Here is a 23,394-nt window from a genome sequence, read left to right on the forward strand (position 1 = left end):
CTTAACAAATCAAGATATTACTGTTAAAACAAGCCCAATTCAGATGTCCTCTCCTCACACTGTATTTCTTGTGCAGCACAAATTTTGCTTTTTCAAAGAGCGAACTATCTAAACTACTATGTACTACTATCATTATCTAGGCTAATATTTTTAAAAATTTTAAGAGCAAAACGCAGGAGAAGAAATAATTTTATTCAGTAACACTGGCATTCTTAAAAAGAACCTAAGATGATGGATTTCCACCTTATCCCCCTTACTGAGCCCTGTTTACAGTGCATCTTCTGGCACCCCATGGAGTCATTTGAATTTTTGTCATTTGGGGTGAAGACTAAATTACAGGTTAATTTCAAAACTGCAAGTAGATGTTGCAGGCTAGATTACTGTCATAAAAGCGAAATACTATGGTAGTTACCATAGTCAGATATAAAGATTTATATAATCAGTATTTTTCTCCTGCTTTAGATGCAAGTTCAGTTAACATCTAAAAAAACCCCCCAGTTTTACAGAAAACTACTCAATTTCTAAGGAGGCACAACAACATTTATACATTCAAATTAAAGTTTTCAGTGATAAATCTAGCTTTTCAGACTGATGCTCAAACAGCTATGGTATTGTCTCGGCTGTATTCCTGAAGGATTAAAGTGACTGTTTTTAGGTCAAAGCTATCAATAAATGAATGAATAACTGGAATGTCATTCAAGCAGTAACATTAACAGTTTTCTAGTGCCTACATGTATACTTCTGAAGGCATTAATACTGCACACGCAGAGAAAAAATATCAGCAAAGACCTGGGACAAAAATAAATGGAAATACTGTACTTGTTACTGGGACTTACTGCTCAAAGGGGCTGCATAAGTCTGCATATAAGGAGTTCTGTATCTTACACACTGACTTACTGTTAAAACTGTTTTGAATCTATTGAAATCGGATATATTTGTTCAGTTGCATTCAGTCAACCAACCAGTCATCCACAGTTTACTAGAGAATGGGGTTTATAAAATGTTTAAATGCTAAATCTGGCAAAGACAAATATAAAACAATAAAACACAGAGAAGTTCAGATTTCATATAGAAATTGTTGGTACCATTACTGCAAAGAAAAAATGAGCAGGGTTATGCTTGTACTTGAGCTTGTATGATTTAACAACCTGCAGTATTTTTTAACTGTCACAAACTGCAGTTAATTGCAAGTAAGTACCAGCAGCTACTTTTGTAAGCAGTTTTTACAGTCCTTTTAGAAAATGAAAATAAGGAACTCGCTGTAGGCTTCAAATTTCAGGTAGAGGTAACATTTTAATGTGTTTCTTGTAATGCTTAACTATCATAAAAAGAGCTGCAAAAAAAAGAATTTCTACATTTTAAGAAAATGCTCTTTAGACATAATGATTTTAAACTAACAAACAGCTGTACATTTCAATGTACTTGAGAGTCTTTCCGTGAGAAGTTATGCATGTCAAACACCCTTTTATCCTCCCAAAGGATACTTACTACAACGTTAAAAGCCTTGTCTAAAATTACTATTTAATTAATACGGTTCAAGTCAGAAAGGAAAAAAAAGCCCATATACTCATAGCCATGTTGGAAAAATCGGATTTCCAGCATCAGTTTGGAATACACAGTACTGAAAATGTGAACATAGATGATCCATGCTTCATTTTGAGTTGGCCAGATACTACTCACAAATAAGTCTGTCACAAATATTTAAGTCACTCACAAATATTATCTGTTCAGCACTAATACCTGTTCCACTTAAAGATTAGGGGTATTTTTCCGAAATATTGAAACTTGCTCTTTTAGAAAAGAAGATACACTATTATTTTTGAATGACAGAAGGAGCCTCAGCCATGAGTACATTCTGCTTGGCCCTTATGCAGTCCCAGAAGAGTCCTCCTTTGGCATCATTTTCCAGCTAGTTATGTTCAGGTTAAGACACCAAGTTTTTTGATTCTTTTGGTTCCTGTTTAGAATGGCTATGAAGTCCAAGGTATTACGGGTACAATCTTCCAAAATATTTGTGTGGGCAATTTTAATCACGCAAAGCTATCTGAAGAGCCAAAATTACTCAGCTGTGTGAAGGTTTGCAGGACACACTCTGCAGCAGGACTGGCTCTACCATGCAGGGATACTTCAGCTCTCCTCACTTTCAACAAGCCACTCCCCTCTTGCTTTAAGAATGTAGCACTACATCTAACCCTTTTACTTGTAATAAACAACTTCACAACCAGAGAGTCTGCCTGATAAAAATAAGACTCCAAATATTGATTTTAATTGGACTGAAGTGCTGCAACATTATGCATAAAGCTTTAGTGAAGTGGCAATTTACCTAAGGGGTTTACTGATTGAAAAGCTCTCAAACCTGAAATCACTAGAGAGGTAGAAAGAAAAAAGGGACTCTCTGGGGTGGGGGTGGAGGGTAGCCTGGTAAAACAAATCCCTCTCTACAAATCTGAACCAGATGTTAGTGTAGAGGGAAGTCAATTCAGCAAGGTACAATCAGCTTTACAAAAATTATTCTGTTAAAAGAGAACGGGCTCTTGAAAGAGCTAAATGTGTTTCTGTTCATTGTACTAAGGAATCTTCAAGGAGACTGGTGTTGCAATTACAACTAATCCTCCCCAAAAAATTAACTGTGTTGAAGGCTTTGTAATTTCCCTAGGTACAATTTAGCTGTCACTTACTTTAAAATTTACTCAAACATGCGTTCGGAACAGCACTAACTTCACATGTCAAGTGCTTTCCAGCCAATTGAGTCTAAACTGGAAGTCGGTGTTAAACAACTGAATGATTAGACAAGATAGCTCATTTCCCTGCTCTTTTGTTCAGAATAAAATGCCACATTTACATTATCAGACTCAACAGGATTTTCTGACAGAGGGAGAAAAAACCCTAGTGAACACTGTCCATAGCAAGCACATGAAGCCTGTCATTTACCAATCATCCTTCAAAAAGCAATAGCCATGAATGTAACTTAATTACGACCCAATGATCCTTGACGAAAAATCATCTTATCACTGTCCTGTCCCCATAGGGCAAATGAGACACTTTTGTCCTTTGGCACTGATGATGCTAAATTCCTAATTGCAATAATGGAGTAAGAGAGCCAAACATCCCTAATTTCATTGCAACATGTGAAGAGTTTTAATACAATATTTGAAATAAAGCCACTAAAAAATAGAAAAAAAACCTCTCCCCACTAAAGATATGTGTCCCCCACTAAAAATACCACTTAATTTACAAAGATGCCTATTTTCAGAAGTGCATATACAAGTCAAATAACTTGTAAGTGCTACAGAATTATCTCCAAAAAATCACAGGTGATTTTAACTCCATGAAAACAACAGAAGGAAAATTGTCAAGGCACTGCATTCATGCTCTATCTACTACATACGAAACTGATCCAAATGGGTTTATGCGAGATTAATGACAAATGAGCACATAATGCTTTGCTGGACAATGCTGTATTAAAATACACAAACCATTTTTAAAGAAAAACAATCCAACTATAACCTTTTTATCATTTAAGATACAGATAGTAATTGCTTGTGTTCCCTGACTTAAAACTACAAAATATTTTACTCATGTGGTCTATAACACAATGCTCTCAGTTTACCTGCAAATTTTCTTCCCTCCGCTTAGGAGCACTTCTTATAACAGGAATTAGTAAATTTCAAACCTGAAGATGTTTTTTTTCTTTCTTTTCTCAAAGATGAGGTTAACTTAAGCCAAAACTACAGTCCTTAAAATTTTAAGAACTTTTACACGGTGTAGGTAACACAAGTTTTTCTAATTATTAGCAGCTGGAAAAAACAGTTCAGAAGTAAGACGTACTTTAAGAAAACAAGTTCTTTATATCCTTGCAGATTTTTGTCACACAATCCAAGGAAGGTTTATCACACTAAATGACAAACCAAGATCATGTGGACTGTCTCAATTTTTAATGTGATTTTTCCCATCTTGAGAAACTATTCAAGGTCATAAATAAAAATCAGACAATTCAATGCAGGGGGGTAGTTCCCCTTACCCAGTGTCAGAAAATCCCCAAGGTAAGTATGAGTTCTCTCTCTAGTTACTTTAATTATTTCCCAAAATATTAAAGGCAAAATGTCCATTCTACTAGAATGTCAGCTTTTGTAAAGTTATGTTGTCCATCATCAATGTTTTTTTCTTTTCCATGCTCTGCTGAAAGTTGTCACTTTTAACTTGCACTAGAACTACTACTAGTTCTTTAACAAGAACTTAAGAATACTCAGGACTGGAAGAAACGGGTAGATGAAAACATTTTATACCTACAATTGTTGAAATCTTCAAAAGCAAACCACAGATTCCTTTACAGGCAATTAAAAAGTTTGAAATAAATTAAGAACACAAAACACTAGCACAAGCACTGCTGTGGAACATTTAAAAATACCCCAGAACTAATTTCAGAGGCATGCTGATGACCTGCAGCTAAATGACAACATTTCAGCATGATACCTGAGCTGTAGGATGGCAAATAAGCAGCACTACTACTGAAAGAAATGACTAACACTTATTTCAGTCACTCATAACTTTCAAAAAACCCTTTGCATATCTAAGAAAAACAAACAATCCGCAAACCACACCACCTCCCCCTTGCCAAAACAGCAAACAAAAAAAAACCACTCCAGTGAAAATGCAGTTATTCCTCCCAAGCAAATTATGCAGAAAACACCTTCCAAATTTTGTCTACTATCAGAGAAAATGCAGTCTCTCCACCCATAAGGTGGTAAAAAAATCCCTTGGAAATTAGCTTACTTTGCGTTTTATTTATAGATATGAAATATATTAGCAGCTATACAGGTGTGTACCAATGACTTCTAGCCATACAATTCCAGTCTGGAACTATTTTCTCCTTCATGAATCTAGTCTCAACAAAAGTCCCTTTATTAATGAAACTTTTTCAGAAAGTTCTACTAAAAACATTAACGCAGAAGAATGTGGAATCAAATTGAAGTAACACTCATTACTATCCCCCTTTTCATCTACACATGATCACACCTTTATCTACATCATCATACACTACACTTCAAGTGAAAAGAGCCCAAGCAGCACCAGGTACAACTTGCACGTCGATGTGCATAAAGCAATTATGTAAAACGCAGCTGCTCTTATGCACACTGCAAAGCAGATCAGATATTTCTTCCGACACATTAGTTACATATGATTGCAGTTAAATTACTTTTTTAAACATCTGCCTGGCTTGTGATGCAACCAAGGCAGAGTTACTGACTGAGAAGATGTACACTATATTCTTAACCATTGACCACTTCACTAAAACAGTTTTTAAAAGAGAATGTACATACATCTACAAAGAGTTACCTCTTTTTCAAGAATTTTCAATACAGAAAATGTTATACTGACCTTGCATACCCAGAATAACTACAAGAACTAAAAACCCCTACATTGCTGACTTACACGATACTATGAAAAATTCACTTTTTTCATAGGTATTATATTTCTGCCAATAACATTTTGTTGACATGAACCAAATCTCAAGAAATTGATTCATAAACTCTAGCTGCAAGAGTTGAAAAACCAGGAACTACAGAAGTGACACACAAAAGACTAATAAAAGGATTGCACATATGGTAAAGGAAAAGGGATTCTTGCCTCAATTTTATTAAGAAATTGTTATATAGTTCATACGTATATTAATTCAAATATACTACACCTCATAATAAAAACTTACGGAAAGGAATATGACATGGAATTGAAGATACTTCCCACCAGAATGCCTGTATGAAATTCCTGTTCTTTAATACATGGCATAAAAAGTATATATAGGCAAAACCCCTCAAACATAACAGATCAGATAGTATTTTCTTTGAATTTTAAATTCAGCAACACAGCAGCCTACTCCCAATGATATCTAATTATTTGAATTACGTGAATTAAGAATACTTCAGTGTTCAACAACCGCCCTGCAACTCACCTGAGATATTTTGGAAACAGCAAAATAATGCTGTTTTTATGTGAAAACACGTTCCACTTCACCACAAAAGCTGAGATTGCACCTATCACACTCTGAATAGCTATTTTGTCAAACAGACTTTAGAACAAACTAATTCATAAGCATATTCCAACATATAGCCACTTCATCTCTGATGTGCCCATAAAACACAGCTGTTGTTCCCAGAGATCAATGACACGATGTCTAGCTGATGAAAAGAGACTTAGCTAAATTAAGAAAACATATTTGTTCATTACTGCTCCAAGATCACTTCAGTATTGCACGTGCGTGAGCACTTCCAGACACATATGTACATGCAGCTGTGAATTGCGTACACAGGTCACAGAACACAAATAAATATCATAACTTGTTTCATCTGAAGCCCAAGCATAGCTTACTTTTCAAGGTGAACTGTAATCAGAGGGGAATGAAGGGCAGCAGTTTGCACCAAGCCCAGGTTCGCAATGGTCTCATGTAATCGACTCACTGTTTCAACATCACCTCGCATGGCAGCGGCATTAAGAATGCGGAGAAAAGATGCAACTGTTCTGCCTGAGATAGGAACATCCTTCTCTTTCATCTCCGTTAGAATGTTAATAGCATCTACAATGAAACAACACAAAAGACCCTTAGGTAATTTCATGTAGGGAAAACAAACTGCTATTAAAACAGCATTTCATACCCAGCAGGAATGTAAATTCTGGTGTATAATGCCGATTTCAAGTTAATTACTACTTGCATTTCTAAACGAGACTACAATTATAAATCCACAATAGCATGGTTTTATCATTTTGCTGCAACTTTGACTACAAATTATAGATAGAAACTGTGTGCCCACTCTGCACCACATAACCCTGCACAGTCTGCCCTATAGCTGCAAGATTCTACTAAATGGATGCTTTTATCGTTCAATGCTAACATCTGCTAAATCACTCCATTGTTTCTTCAGCAGATGGCTTGTCACGAGGCCAGATAATAAAGATATGTTTACACTGTATATACAGCCAGACTAATGGTCTGATACCGATAGGGCCTGTTTGCTGTGTCGATACTAATTAGCCAAGGAGAGCCAATGAAAGCTTTCTAACAGACTGCATGTTAAAACATTAGGTTCATTAAGCTTCATTAGTAAGGCAGAAACAAACATTTTTGTATACGGAATAAGTGCATTTTTAGAATGTTCTTAATTATTGCATAGCCAGAATGTTTTGACCACTTTACATTTGGCTATATTTATGAATTATTTTGTTTTCTGAGGGACATTTATGCTCTTAAAAGCAAACTCATATTTTCAAACTGCTTAATGTAGAGGTAGACATGATCTGATTTTTTATGATTTGGACAAATCAGCTTTGTTTACTATTTTTCTAACAGTACGCTTAATAAGAGGCCAAGACAAATTTCAAAGGCAGATCTTACATGAAAAAAAACTCTATTAGCTTTTTTGTTTTATTTTACAGTGTTTTAAATAAAACCATTACATGGTTTGAGCCATGTTTTATTGTGTTAGTGTAGTTGTTACTCTGCAAAATCAGAGAACTCAATATTCAGAATCACCTTCTAAAGCTAATGACATAATGACTTTTTAAAGATCAACCAAATCATGTAAATCACAGAATTACATTAGACTAAATTACAAAAATGAAAGAGCTAACAGCTTAATGCAAACATCTAGAAATACGAAATAGGCAGTTGGCAGAACACTCATTAAAAAAGCCAAAATTTCCAGGCAGTTTACAGACTGAATATAAAATTCAATAGGAAACACAAAAAAGAATAGTAACAGAAAAATATATACTTTATGGAAAGTTAAATTATTTTTTTGCAGTACTTGGCTCTTATGAGGAGGTTATGTTTATAGGTTTTATGTTCAGCCTTCAGACCTTCTTAAGCAAAAACAAAGCCATTAGTCTAGGCACATACGCAATTTGTGCCATAAGTCATGATCTTCAAACTCAATCCAAACAGCAATGCTAATAAAAACTAGCTGCAGAAATGCAAAAAGCACTGAGCTGTGCAAATGTAAATGACAAGCTTGCCAATCCATTAAAACTAATGGCCTGCACTGTCCAAGCATCTCTGGTTGAATTCACATGCAAATTTGTATGCAAAATGTTCAAGCACTTTTCAGGACATGATATACCATTAATATCAACTCACATTTTTATTCTTGAGGCAAGATACCTTTATTATATAGCAGAAACACACAACGAAAGCAAATGGATTACCTTCTAGTCTACCATGCTTTTCTAAGACTTCTACCAGCGCTATGTACTTTCCGCTGTCAAGAGCAACAGGTGAATTCTTAGGGAAGCTAGAAATTAAAGCATTAAGAATTTTATCAACAGAGGCTCACATTTTATAGCTTCAGCTTAAAGATATTTATTTTTAAAAGTATATAACAGCAACAGCCCTAAGAGCTAAAAATGATAGTAAGCCTTAAAGGAAAAATCTGATAGAATTTAAAAGACGCACCATTAGAACATGATTTAAAAATATTATCCACGCACCTTCCCACCCTCCAAAGCCAAAGGTTATGTTTTTGAGAAAGAGTCAGATGGTTTAATTAATAATTTGGTAGTTGTTGCATAAAATAGGGTATTTTTCAGAAGCCTGGGAAGAAAAAAGTGCAGGACTGGAACAGGGCTATATTTTTTTTGATAGAGAGACTGAAACTATTCACCTAAGTTAAAATCTACTATTTTGAAGTTTCTGCTATGTATTGCTTCTTTTCTCTGGAAGTACTAAAAGTTAATTCCTCCACTGCTGCCTTTTTTTATAACAATCCAAATACACACTTCTTTGCAATATGAGGCTACCTTGAGGCAGCTCAGTAAAAATGTGTTACTGCCGTGAAACTCCGGCAGAAGACTGAATTTCACTTCCTGCAAGCTCCCTCTGGGGACTGTGTGAGAACGGAAGTGCAGCCAAAGCCAAGACACAACCATTATTTGTAGGGTGGCAAAGTTCTCGACATTCACAGCTCAGTCACTTCACCTAATTTCAAACACTAGCAGGGTGTAACGAGCACCTGCCCACCAACCTACTGTAAAACCTGAGCAAGGATTTTGTGAGAGAGAGAACCTGAAAGTCACATATAGCTTGCTCTTGATTCACTACAGCATCAGACCAAAAGGAGCCTTTCAAGAGAAAAATGAAAGGGGTAAATATAAGGATCATCTGTAGGAATTTGCTCCAGGCTAAGTCATGCATAGCATGTTTTAGCTGGGAGCTAACTTTTACAGCCAAGGTACAAAGAACTGAATATAAAAATTTAAAGTAAAATGCTTGTTGACAGTCTTAAAATAACACTACTCAAACACTGCTATTCTAAAAACAATATAGGTGTCCTGCATACTGAACCCATTCTAGGTGCTTTCTAACACACAATACAGGTACCTATTTTTAACTGCAAATTAAGGCAAGCTTCAATTTAGACAGTATGTATGTTTAAAATAAAAATAAAACACATCTTATGTAGCAATCTGCCTTTTTCGAAATAAAAAAAAAAAAATTACTGACCACACGAAGTAACTGCTTCTAATGTTCAATTACACAAAGCAAATGTTTTGTTTCCAAAAACCACACCCATGACTGTTTTAAATGCACATACATTGTTGGGGAAAACTAATTAAAAATGGATGAGGGGGTTAATACTCAACCTACTTAATTCAACAAGGTCTGTGTATCAGCATAAATCTCTGTGACATGTTTCAGTGCCGGTGTACTTACACTTTTTCTTTCAGGTTCATTGCCTCGTCTACATTATCATGTCGACAGCACAAATTTATTAAGGCTGCATAGCCACCGACAACCATGTCCGGTTCGTATTTGGCTTTCACTTCAAGGGCTTTTTGCATATTCTAAAAAAGGAACAAAGCAAAGATGTGAACTAGAGGTAAAGTCAATCTGACATTTTGAATCTTATACATTCAGTGTACAGTTACATGACTGCTTTAGTGCTTTTAGTAGTGTAGGATCACATACGAAAACACAGTGCTGTAATGCTTTAGCAAATTTTAAGAGTGAAAGCTGTTCTGCAAACATTATTTTTGTAGAACACCTTTTACATTAATTTGAGAATAGACTTTGAAGTAAGTGTTCTTGCTTTGCATTTAATTTTCTTGCATTTTTTAATGTAAGAGACTTGTTGGTTTTTTTTTTTTTTTTTTTAATCCAGAGACCATGAACGTTATTAACCCATATTCTAAACCAGTTCTTACTTATTTGGAATTCATAACCATTTTCACCTGGTACACTGCCAAGCACATAACAAAACTACTTTCTAAAGAATAAGAAACTACTTAGTAATTCCATAGAAAGCTTATTTTTCTATAAATTCTTATTCATACATTTGACCACTTTGAACTTGCAATGGTGTTTGCATCTAGGCTTATTTCATATGCAAAATTGTAGAGATACACAGCTGAGATACACAACTCTTTCAAAATTGTGTTCGTAGCAACAGAGAATATTGTGCTATCATCTGCACAACTGTTACTGTTCCTATATATACAGCTTTATAGGCAGGATCATACTGAACAAGAAACTGAACAAAAGTGTGGTGATACCCCACAAATTACAGACACACACTAAATGAATGTAAACTACAGCTGGACGCCTGCCGAATGAAGGCAAGAGACCCTTTATCTCAGAAGAGCTTTCCTCCTGCAGGAAAATGGAATTTCAATCCCTGCATTAACAACCTAGTAATATTTGAATTGCAAATGACTAGTGCATGTATCAGTTGCTTGACAATCTAGATATAAGAGACCGGAGCCATGGCTTGAAAGGACATTTGGCATGTATGATAAACCTATCACAGCTGTTACTATCATTCACTTTGCAGATTATTGTAAACAAACTTCAGCAACCCCAAAACATGCCATTCAAGGTGTTGCTGAAATTAGTTAACCTTTTGATTTAATTGCTTTTTGCACTTATGTTTGATTTATAAGCATCAAACCATGAAACCTGAAGCACTGCACTTGTCTTTGCTTAACTATGTCTTTCCATAACACAGTCATTTATGTCCCTTTAAAAATATAGCTATGTGTTTCCAATTATCCCTGCATTGCTTAAGATACCTCTTCTTCACAAAGAGCATGTATGAGTTGTTTCAAGACATCTGTAATAGGCTGGTTTTCAGCTTTTCGCATTTCTAGTTTCTTCTCCAAAGCAGACACGTCAGATTTAGCACTCTAAATGGAGGTAACAGAAAGAATGTCAATTGCAAAAACACCGTTCCCTGAACAACTTGTCGGATCACTTTAATAAAAGACAGACAAAATAATCCTCTTCTTTCATACTCGAAGAAATTTTTTAATCATTTAAGGTGCTTTTATCTGTTTAAATAGTACATACTAATTGAAGACTTGAGCCAGAATACAGTGTAAAAAAAAAAACTCCAACATTAAGTCGCATACCTATAAAGGTCAACATTCCTATTGCTCTCGCACTCAGTTCTTTGTATTTAGGGAAGTAGGGAATAGAAGCCTGTTTCTTTTTCCATCTCCACTTTGCTCAGATCAAAAATGTAAAGACTTGACACTCAACCATTAGAAGCAGTATGGATTTATATGGTTCCTGCCACTCAAGTGGATCACTGTAATTTACAAGCATGAATTAAGCCTCAAACCACTACTGTTAACTAACTAGAACTTTCAAAAAATTATTTACCAGACAGGGAAACTGAGGCATGAAACCTCAGCCAACTCCAAGGTCAAGTATCAGGTCTATGTGAAAATCTGGATAGCCTTTACTCCTACTCTGGAAAGTAACCTCTGAACTTAAAATGGTAGATTTAAATAACGTTAATATACTTCCCTGATCTGAAAGCTAGTGATTACACTTCATCTAAACCCCATATCCAAACAGTATTATTACAGTAAGAACAAGCATAGCTATCTGTGAATTTACTTACTTCTGGAATGTTGTCTGTAGGCAGGGATTTTTTATGACACAGTAACCTTGCATCCTGAAATTCAGTAAGACAAAAATATCACTAATCCCCCCCAAAGTTCAATCTCTAAGTAAGCATATCATACTAAAAAGGTTTAAGGTAATTATATAATAGCAATGGTAAAAAAAGCTGTGTTCTGCAGCATTATTACGTTGACTTGAAACGGCACTTATTAAATGTATCCCTTTCACATTAGAAATGAAACCAGCTTCAACAGCGAAAAATCACAGAAAGGTTAAAAGGCTTACATATAATCACTGCATGAAGATATTGATGCGAAAATTTATTTTGCAGAGGAGAATATACTCAGAGATTTTTTAGATTCAAAGTAATTGCTATAGAACCACAGACCTTAATTAATTCAGGAACTTGAGAGGAGTCCAGCAGTCTGCAAATGCCGCTGTAGTGGGTTGCAGGGATAACTATATTCTGTACCAAGAGGTGGGGAAAAAAATTATATGAGTTTTGAAACACAACCAAACTGAAATTTGTCTAACAGAAATTATCTCAGACGTAATTCAAGTCTCCAGCTCTTGCATGTCATTGAGAAGTGGTCTGGTTTTACTTAAAAGCAGCAATTTCAAACCTAATAGATACATGTCAGGCAGGACAGGCATTATGTAGCAAAAAATGAAATGGTACCATCTTCTTCAGCTGATGGAAGTATTGTCTCAAACGCTCCTCCTTGGCCTGTACCTCTGAGTCACTCATGCTGTCAATCAAGTGATAAAGAAAATAGCCAACAGCTTCTGTGGAAAAAAACAAGAGAAAGCATTCCACTAAAATTACCGAGACTGTCATGTTATCAAGATTAATTTATAAGAAATCATTTTGGTGTGAGATGTCACCCTGATGAGAGGCTCTGAAATGGCAACAATGATCACTGAGGCATAGAGATTATGTGGTTTGGGAGCACATATCTAACTGGTGAGTGAAAGGAATATTAATTATTTTCAGACCTAGTGACAGCTTTTCAGTACAGAATCTTACTTCAATCTATTTTTTTCCACTACTGTGTGACAGAAGTGGTACTGCCCAAGGCCTCCCCCCCTTTCCTGCCTGCTACCCCAAATAGTTGCCACAAATATTTTGTCATTGCTCCAAAGGAAAAACAGATTTCTAACACTTTGCATATTTATTCTGTACATTTTACCCCTTATATTCCATTACCAAGCTACATTAAGTATTGTAATATTAATATAACAGCATACAAAAATATTTTAACCATTAGAGCAACTAACACTGAAGAAACTGCCTATTAGCCAATCAAAGTCAAGATGAACAGATTTTAGCAAATAGTGCTAAGTTTCTTATCTATGCAGTGCAAAAATATATGGGGTCCTGTAGCCCTTCCAAGAACAGGAAGAGCATCAAGTATTGTCTTCCCAAAGATTAACTGTCCCCATACCTCCTTGTCCCTCTGGCTCCAAAAGGAGGGGGGAAAAACCAAACCTTTATTTAAAAAAACCACACTGAACATAAAAGTATACTTATTTCAAGGTAGGAAATCTGAGATATGTTACCTTACAAAATCAGAAGAGCTACTAAAGGTAAAAGTAGGTTGAAAGACTGCCTCTTTTTTTTTTTTTAAGTATTTAAGCACTGATACTGTATTCCTTCTAAATCTCCATTTTGATCTATAAATTTAGAAAAGTAAATCATTATCAGCAAGATTTTCTTATAACTAAAAAAAAATCTTGTGGATCTCACAGAATATGCTCTGATTATTTGAATCAGGATTTTACCCAACATGTTTTCAAATTTCACTTTCAAAAAGAAGCAATCAGTGTTTACTGTTGTAATCCCTCAAACCCATCATTACACAGAAGAACGGATTTGTGGATAAGTTACAATCATAGAAATTGAAACTCTACCAGTTGGTCCTGGAGGCGTCAGGCAATAACGTTCATCCTTGTACAACAGTTCTGTTATCTGGTAAGACAGAATAATCGTACATTGCAGCCAAAAGAAGCAAGCAAGGACAAATAGTATCTGAAATTGAATTCTCAAAATAATAAAGCATCTCTCTGTTAAAGTATTATTCTTTACCACATCATAGTCATTCCCTAAGAAACACAAAGGGGTTTTTTGGTAAATAATAGGGTTTTCTTGAAAAAAATATTGCAAACAGAAATGCTTTCTGAGGTATAGCATTAAGACACAGAACGCTCTAGTATTCTGTTTATATATCATCCTACAGGAAGTTAGCTATCCTAAGACACTGCTTAAAGCAAGTATTAACCAGTGGCACTCCTGAAGGTGCTACAATTACGTTCCAATTTACCAAAAGGCTGAAACTGGCCTATAAAGCTTCTTTTTATTTATATTTTAAAGAAGCAGCTACCAAAACAAAGTAAAGGAACATCATTTATTATGCTCTGCTAGAATTAAGGTAACTAGTACAGCTAGTTGTAAATAAGCTGTTGTAAATAAGTGCAATTTTGAATGACAAAATATGCTTTCATAAAAATTAATTGCATTCAACTACATTTAGCACTCATTTTATCCATCATGCAAACCGAAGAAATATATATTTTTTACTTCCTTTGAAAGAAAAGAAGCATTTACCCAAAAGCCCCCACACCTTACCTACAAATACTTTAAGCTAAACGACATCACTTTAAAAATCATTTCACTGTTCTTAAGGAAATTGAATAATTTTTAAGATTTAAATCTTCAGTTAAAAACTGAAATTGTGTTTCAAGAATTTTTGTTTTATCTCCCATGATTCTAGAATGCAATCTCAAAGAAGTCAGAAGGAGATGCAGTCTCACTGCCAAAGTGCTGTGTTTCAAGTAATGACAAAAGAAAAGGAATCCTCACCTTCAATTGTTGATGAAAATGGGTAAGTAAAGCCAGAAAATACCAAATGTGCAACTGAATATCTTATCTATTATTTTTCATTCTACCAACACCATGAACACTGTTCACAGTAAAACTACAGCATTTTTCTGCCCTTTTCCCCTCATCTTCCTATGACAAATCAATACACACTGCAATAAAATCCAAGGAAGTCATTAACAGTTCTTTTGAATCAAATATCAGAATACTAAAAGGGATGAATTGTCCAAAAACATGTGTAAAGTTATTCGTGTCTATTTATTTCCCAAGTTAGCATTTCTTATTTTAGAAGTTCAATGCATGTATTTACTCTTAAATTTAGTGAAGACAACAGAATTTATTTTTCTTCCATTGTGATGAAGAGCAGAATTAACTCTACATATTAACTTCACAGACTACAATCACTTCAGCTCTCTAACTGTCCTTCAAAATTATTTTCATAATGGGACCAATAAGAGATCCCCTTTTTTCTTTCCCTGCTCTCCTTTTTTTTTTTATGCAAAAAAGGAAGGATAGAGGCAGCAGACAAAAACATCCTCTCACGAGAATCATCACGTAACAGTAAAAGGTAGTAAAATGCAAAAAATCCTGTACTGATTTTATGCAAATCAGTGATCAGTAACTTTCCAAATCCCAATTTCCATTTCATTCCAAGATTTCTTTGCAAAACCTAAAATGTACTTTTATTAGTCAGCAGTTACAGTACTGAAGAATAACAACAAAAAGCACAATGCATCCCTTCCCAAATCCTGAAACCACATCCAATGCAGCATCTGCCAACATCTCCTCTATTCTAATGCTGTGCAAAATCTACTGACCAAGTTATATTGCCGTGTCTTTCTAATGTAGCCCTAACGTAGGGTCGGCAACATGATCACTAATTTCCCTTTGATTTCATCCAGTTAATTTCTTTTATCTGGCTTTGACTTCGATGCTTTAAGTCCTATAACAGGAACTTTGAAAAACTAAGTCTGCCTTACTATTTTATTAGCACTCACGTGAGGATAGGAAGAAAGTTTAGGGAGGGCAGGAAAGTGAATTGATGTCAGATGGCACAACCCTGGCAGACTTTGTTCCAGAAGCTACAGCCATCTTCAGCTGTAATTGCATTGATCTAGAAACTGCAGTAGCATAAGCTACATGACATGGTAACACACTTGATTTTTCACAATTTCACTTAACTGTCCAGTTTGAAAACTCAATACACTTGGTACAGTCTGCCACTGACAGAAGTCTTGCTCAAATTAATCAGGTCTACAATTTTCAGTCTCAGAATTCAGATTTACAATAATACACCATAAACATGCAATGCCTAGAGAATCTTGATTTTATTTACAGTTTTATCTCCACTTACCTTGCTCCATAGATGTACATCATCTGAGCTGAAGAGGGCAGCAAAGGATAACAAATTAAAAGCAATAGAATTATTTTACTCTTGTAGCTTTCTTTAAAACAACACAGAACATTAACACTGAGGATCTTATTTAGGTAAAATTAAAATACAATAATTGCTACATACTGTTTAAACTAATTTTGTACAGAGTAAGTTTAGGAATTTTTACGACACTCGATATGGTCATAATTTCAGCTAAAAAACTTAAAATAATGCAACATTCCAAATAGATCACTTACGACTAGAAAGTGTTTTAGTTTTGGTCTTAGTTCAATTTTTTAACATATCCTAATTGTATTTTTTTGGTTTATATTTCTCTATTTAGCATTTCAAGAAAATAAGCTTCACTCAAATAAGCTGCACTTTACATAGAAATTACTTGAGACATGGAATTTGCTAGAAAAAAAATCTAAGTCTCCTGTGCATTAGACTTTTAATTCACCAAGATAACTATGGGCAGCTATTGATGTATTTATACTAATTATAAAAAAAGAAATGAATCAAATCTCTTAAGGTATAATGTTCACTATAGTGAGAAAAACACGTAATATTTTAAAAAGTAGAAAACAAAACATAGAATTTCTTCCCTCATAGATTGGAACAGAACTTGGGGAAGAACACTTCTCTGTACATCATGAGGTTACATCCAAAAATCACATCAACCAGTTCACTAAAGTATAAAACCCCTGACATCTTAATGTAAACCAGCTGTCTCAAGTATTAAAAACCTGATGTCTTCCTGTAATTCATAGAACTTCAAAATTCTCGTTAGAAGCTATAACTTTTCAAGAACTGTAACTTTCCAACAACTATAAAACAGCATTAACATAGGCAAGGGTAAGAGAACAAAAACTTATGATATTATTTTATCTTCCTGTAATTCTCATTAGAGGAAAATAAGATGTCAGTGTGAACAGACGCACAAAAACTTGAAAGCATTCACAGAAGTTTTGGATTTTATTTAGGAGGTTCAAGCCTATGAAACATTTTTTCTTTCTGTGCAACTGCCACTTGTATTTGAAAATGAGTCAAATGCAGGTCCACACAGAGGAAAAAGAAAATGCCATCTGTGAGGTTAGTTAAGCTTTGTTGGGTGAACTCACTCCACCACTGACAGGATGACAATGAACTGCAGATATCAAATGCATCAATTTCCTAAAGTACTTGACTCTGAAATAGTAATGGCACATCAGGCAAATAGAATGGGAATACTTTGAAGCAGTTACTAGAGAAGAGCAGTTTCAACAGAAATCCATAAACTAGTCTGCCACAGACATTGTTCATGCATCCCTGGCATCCCTACCTTGTACTTTTGTACTCCAATCCTGAACTTTGTTCATTTGAACACTCAAGACCTGCATTTAGCCATAAAATTTTGCTGTGGTCTTTACAAAACCTACAAATAGTCTTTCTTCTCTCCTATCATATCCTCATGTTTCATGCTCAGGCTGTTCTAGCCACTAAGTTTAAAACAGAAAAGGAAACATGAGTGGGCATGCTTTCAGAAATAATGTAAGGGTAAAATCTGGGCGCAGGCAACCTTGTACACAGTGTCTGAAACCAGGTAGCAAGAAAAGCAAACAAAAGAGTAATATAAACAGATAAACAAAACTTATGCCACACTTAAATGTGGCAAGGACGGCTGAAATAAAAAGAGGAAAAAAACACCACCTCACCCCCCAAAAAAATCACACCAAAAGACCTCTAACCTTAATTTCCATCAGAATTCTGAGTTTTTAGCCCAGATGTCCAATAACAGTAGGAACTGTTCTCACTAAGAGGGGAGTAACTGTTTCACTTGAGGAGACTATGATTTTTAGCAACTAGTTTGCTAGCAAGATGATGACATTTTAAAGATACTTTAAATCACATTCTGCACACCTGCACAGTTTGCCAGTAGCAGGGATATTTCAGGCTAGCATTTGTTGTGTGTGGTAAATATTGGCAAGGTTTGCTTTCCAGTGAAAGTCCTACTTCAGCTGGACATTTATCGATACTTAAAGAGAGAAAACATGTTTAGAAAATCTCTTACTTTAATTAATACATATGAAACAGATAATTCTGGGACTGACTATTCAAAGGAATAGCAATATACTCTTACTGGATCTAAAACAGTATTTCACTTATCCCTTGGATGCCAAGGCCAGCCAGGGCCTAGCTAACCAATTTCAACCCTGGCTTTCTTTTTCTCCTCCTTTTCCCATGATACAACGGGACCAGCTAGATAGACAGAACATGCAATTTACTAGGGAATTATTTTGGTCATATTTACCTGTTAGGTTTTACTAATATCCAACCCAAACACAGTTCGAACTCACACTCATTACAAAACTCCAGGAAATTACAAAATCAGCCTTCAAACCCTGGTCCTGAGTGTATATTAATATTAAGTGGCAATATTAAGTGACTTCTCTTGTTCCCTGTGGTGGAGGCATGCTGAAAACAAAACCTCATTCCCAGTGCTAAATGTTTGACTGGGGCAAGCAGTGCATGATAGAACTGCTAGCTAATTCACATATACTTGCATAAGCTTGAGACAACCTTGCAAGTTCACAAGGAACCTGCCTTGCAGAACGGAGCCATATGGCTGTGAATACAAAGCCCTGGCAATGTAGCTCAGAACTAGGTGTTACATGTGAGTGCTCAGGAGCCTTATTAACCCAGAGGGCACAGAAAGATAGCAGATGTAGCAAAATATGCCAGGCTCCTACTGGTATTTCATCTTCATCAAGCACCCTATTACTTTACAGGTTAATAGTAATAATCTTCAGTGAAATTTTACATTAGCATAGCTGTTGATAAAAAAAAGTGAATAAAGATAAATTCCCCAAATGTTTACTACCCTAAGTTTATATACTGGCAAATACCACAGAACAAAGAATACTGAATTTTTTTTTAATCTACTATATATAATGCTTCAAGCGAATAGCAGAGGCAAGGAAAATGAGAAAAGCAGGGAGGAACTACAGTATCCCCTAACTGACTTGGAATGCTACTTCTAAAACACAGAGCAGGGGGCAAAAAACTGTACAAACTCCTGCTCAACAAGACAAGAAGGAGAGGAAAATTTGGTACAGAGGAAAAAAAAGGTATTCATATAACAACCTTACCTTTTAAAACCCAAAATGAGGCTGTTTCTAAACAGACGACAATCAATAGCAGGTGTGTTTGCTGAAGACACTGTAAATGAAAGCAATGTTTCTCAATAGTCATTGTCAAAAAAAACCCTGAACGGCAACAACTAAGTAGATCATGTAAACAGACCAGCATTAGAAAAGCTATTTTGATAGTTTTCTAAATGCTGACAAACACTTATAAATCAAAATTTAAAATATCAAAGTATTTGAAATGGTCCTGGTTTTATCTAAATCTGATCCATTTCAAAAGCAATCAAATATTCAGAGAGAGAGAAGTTTTCCTTCTACATTGCCTTTCACGGCAAGAGTTAATACATTAGCTTTTTATACAAATTATTAATTGCATAAAGCATCTTTGTCTGTAAGAAAGTACAAGACTAATTCCAAAAAGCAAAACAAACCTCAAACAATCCTAATCACGAAAAGCTGAGATGTTAGTACTGGAACCAAAATAGATCCACTGAAGGCAAATGGTTTGCTAATTGTTTTAGACTGAATGCCTGCCTTAAAATAGGTTTTAAAATTTTGCCCCTTTTTTTTTTGAAATAATAATAAAAATAAAATTTTAAAAATCCAAGCAAAAAATCAGTGGCACAACACTTTCTTAGGTGTTTGCTTCTGCTAGTGTAAATTCCTGACAAGAAAGAAAAAGTAGTTCCATCTAAAGTGCTACCCACTGAATTAAATTAAATCTAAAGGGGGGGGGGGGGAGGGGAAGAGACAAATATGCAGTTCTACATGTTTTTTAGTATTATTATTTACAATAATATTTCAACACAAAGGAAAACTGCAAAATCACTTAAAATCAGATGTCCCTGAGAGATCATTTACAGTTATGCTTCATGTCCTAATCTTTACATAATTTCTTGGCTAAATATTCCGTATCATTCTACCTTCTTCCTGGAGAATTGCTGTCTCTCATTCCAGCACAGTAGACCAGCAAAGAAAAAAATACAGTAGTGGGTGCATTTATGTCCTGTATGAAGTTATCATCATCTCACTTCAGCATCACAATGGAATTAACTGCTGTAAAAACCTGACTGCACAGGGCCCTTTCAGCAAGGGCTGCAATATGGTAGAAGATAACCAAAATAAAAACACCAGCTCTAAAGGAACCCAGGAAGTCAAAGGCAAGAACATGCTAAAAGCACTTCCTTAGTCTAACTCCAGTTTTAAATGCTGGAACACTTCTTTTTGTTTGAAAATCTCAGGTAAAGTTGGCTTCAAGACACCCTCAATACAAATTCCCCTCCAGCAGTATATTAAACTTTTTGCTCATAAAAAGACAAGCAGAAAAGCATCTTAGTATGCTCAGCTGCTGCTGACAATCGGCAACCTGGTTTCCTTAGCAACAAACAAGTCTGAGAAAATCAAGGGGCTGACAATGAAGTGGAATGGAACGGCATGATAAAGGGAAAAAGCGGCTCTCATGTACGCTGCCTTATGTGCCCAGATTCCTCAGCTGATGCTTCGGAGTTTTCATCTTGTCAGTAGCAGAAATCTATACATTTATAAGGCATGAGAAGCTGAATCAATACACCTAGATAGCAGCCAGCATTAATAACCAACCTTTGCCTCCTCTGACTACACTGATGAGACAATCTCAAACTATTTTCCATACTGCGTCTATTTTTCCCTCTTTGTAATACTGCAAAAGGAGACAAGTCAAAAAAAAAAAAATCAGCTGTTTAATATCCGTGCCTTATCATCACACAGGTGCTAATTAGATTTACTAGCATTCATTTCAGCTTGGTAAACTATTTACGGAGTAGCTTCCTTTAAAGCTCAAGTTCAAAGAAATTTGATATGTCTCCATGAATTATTAACCCTAGTCTTTGTAAACAGGAATACCACTACAAGATTTAAATTCAACTCACCAACAATGGCTAAATAATATGTGATACGAATTTCATGGCAGTAAGACAGAACTCAACCTACTATCTGTGCCTGTGTCATACTTTTGATATCATATACATTCACCATATACCAGGCATACATGTATTTGGGTCTTACAACAGATTAAAACCAGCCTATTTCAGTTAACCAGAATGAGTGGAGGGGCCTACATTTTCATGGAGGGGGAAAAAAACAAAAAAAACCAACTATTTCACATTCCAGCAGAAATGTCATTGCTCTTAATAAACAGTTCTCCTTTGAAAAAAATTTCAAAGTTATTTTAGGTACTTCATTTTTTTAGGGTCAATGGTTGGGTTTATGGTCTTTTTTTTTTTTTTTTGGGTAATAAAACTAAACAAAATAGTGGGAAAATATAAGGTGAATCTTGAAGATTCACTAATGGGTAACTCTCCAATACCAAAATCAAATCACTGATTAGTAACTACCCAATTTCCTTATATGCAACACAACAGCTTCCCAGAGTTATGGTATATACACTACTTATTTCTGTATTTGTTAAATAAAACAGTTAATGACAACTGCAGCAAACAACTGCTTAAGCTTCTCCATAAGCTTTGGACACATAAAACTGTTGTTTACAAAGAGATCTTTCTGTATCAAGTTTAGGTGTTTTATTAACAGCTCAGTATACTAGGAAAATAAAAACTATTTTTTTTTTTTAATAAAAAATTTTGAAGAGACTCACATATTCCTACTTAACCAAGCAAATTATCCCATCCCATACACTTAGTCAATGATGTAAATTAATTTTTGCAAGCACTGATCATCAGAACAGTCTTTGGAGAAAACTCTTAAACATGCTACAATTCAATGCCTAATTAACCAATCACATTTATACACGACTTCCATGACCAAGAGATCAGCAGAACACCCTCAGGTTAATGTCAGTGCCCACCAGTTCTTTAAAGTTGGTTCTTTCATTAGTAACTCTGTAGTACTTCAGAGCTGTATCGTTCCTCACATTCTGTAGTCACTGATGCTGCAAACAACCACCTCACAGGCCTTGTGAAAAACAAACTCTTTGCTTAAGCTCTCTAAGTAGAGAGTGTCACATTCCTGTCACAATCACAGTAAAGCTGTTATTTGCAAATATGTAAATCTTATGGCCAGGTTCAATACCAAAGAAGAATTAAACTGTGATTTATGGTTCAGAATTGGTAGTTTCAATCTGCCAAGTCATCATAGAAGACCTCCCATGATAAGCACTTTGCTCAAGTTCCCCACATATCTTGAAACCTCACATTTGAATACAAATAAATCTCTTAAGCTACAGCCAATCAACACTACCACCAAGTATGTAGTAACATGCAACATGAAAAATACTCACTTATAGAAAGAACGTTGTCCAGTCTCCCCTGCAGTGCTTCACTTCTCAGTTCTGCTATGTAGAGCCCAGCACTTTCAAACAGGCAGCCATTTTCCTAGAGAAAAAGCAATCAGCAATCAATCATGGCACTACACACAGAGAAGACCTTCTGAAACTTCATATTTTTAAACACTTCCTTCCCAAAGGTAGCTTGTAGCTGCTGAGAACATAGAAAGTGCTCTACAGAAGTCTATATGGCAGCCAAATGAGTTGCTACTGATCAAAATTTTTTTGTATTGAAATCAACTGCAAGAGACAAAGTTACAAAAGGCAGAAAGACTGGGACAGTTAAATTTGGTCTCCAATTCTCAATTCTTTAGCAAGCAAAAAAAAATATTCACCAGAAACAATTGTAGTACTTCCAATCCCCAGTAAAAAAAAAGGGCATTATTCATTAATTTACTTTTCTACTTCAGGAAACAGAAAGCCACTAGGTCTGGAGCAAAATATTTTGGTTAGCTCTGAAGAAGAAAAAGAAAAGCAGCAGGAAAAAGACATGATAAACCATCAGTGCAACAACTGTTTGAAAAGTATTCTAAATATTCTGAAAAGGCTTCATCATACCAGGTTCATGTTTGGAGCACTACTGGGATCTAAAGCCTTCACAGAGAACATAATAAAAGAAGCCATGTAATAGTAATTTTAAAAAATTTTATGTGTAAACTCACCTTCAGCTGGGCATGGGCAGTTTTAGTATCAGCAAAGTTTTTAAAAACATAGTCTGTATATGTTTCTGCATCAAGGTCCACCCCCAATTTGTGCATCACTTTGAGAACCTCAAAGATACCTATCAAGGCAAAATTAATAAGG

The 23,394-nt window shown here is 35.3% G+C and overlaps 1 protein-coding gene across 2 annotated transcripts in view; it reads right to left on the bottom strand.

Moving 5' to 3' along the window:
- The window catches only part of LRPPRC (leucine rich pentatricopeptide repeat containing), an 87,726-nt gene that overhangs the window by 40,311 nt on the left and 24,021 nt on the right, over window positions 1-23,394 (bottom strand). For both annotated transcript variants that reach the window (XM_039569061.1, XM_039569060.1), the window contains exons 12-23: window positions 23,253-23,371; window positions 22,546-22,639; window positions 19,275-19,344; window positions 16,126-16,153; window positions 13,805-13,862; window positions 12,573-12,679; window positions 12,282-12,359; window positions 11,892-11,945; window positions 11,056-11,169; window positions 9,701-9,831; window positions 8,197-8,282; window positions 6,367-6,571 (exon numbers count right to left, since the gene is read on the bottom strand). In XM_039569061.1, the coding sequence (XP_039424995.1) occupies window positions 6,367-6,571; window positions 8,197-8,282; window positions 9,701-9,831; window positions 11,056-11,169; window positions 11,892-11,945; window positions 12,282-12,359; window positions 12,573-12,679; window positions 13,805-13,862; window positions 16,126-16,153; window positions 19,275-19,344; window positions 22,546-22,639; window positions 23,253-23,371 (1,144 nt within the window). The remainder of the gene's footprint in view (window positions 1-6,366; window positions 6,572-8,196; window positions 8,283-9,700; window positions 9,832-11,055; window positions 11,170-11,891; window positions 11,946-12,281; window positions 12,360-12,572; window positions 12,680-13,804; window positions 13,863-16,125; window positions 16,154-19,274; window positions 19,345-22,545; window positions 22,640-23,252; window positions 23,372-23,394) is intronic.

The sequence above is a fragment of the Corvus cornix genome, chromosome 3 (genome assembly GCF_000738735.6).
Source record: "Corvus cornix cornix isolate S_Up_H32 chromosome 3, ASM73873v5, whole genome shotgun sequence".
Taxonomy (NCBI): domain Eukaryota; kingdom Metazoa; phylum Chordata; class Aves; order Passeriformes; family Corvidae; genus Corvus; species Corvus cornix.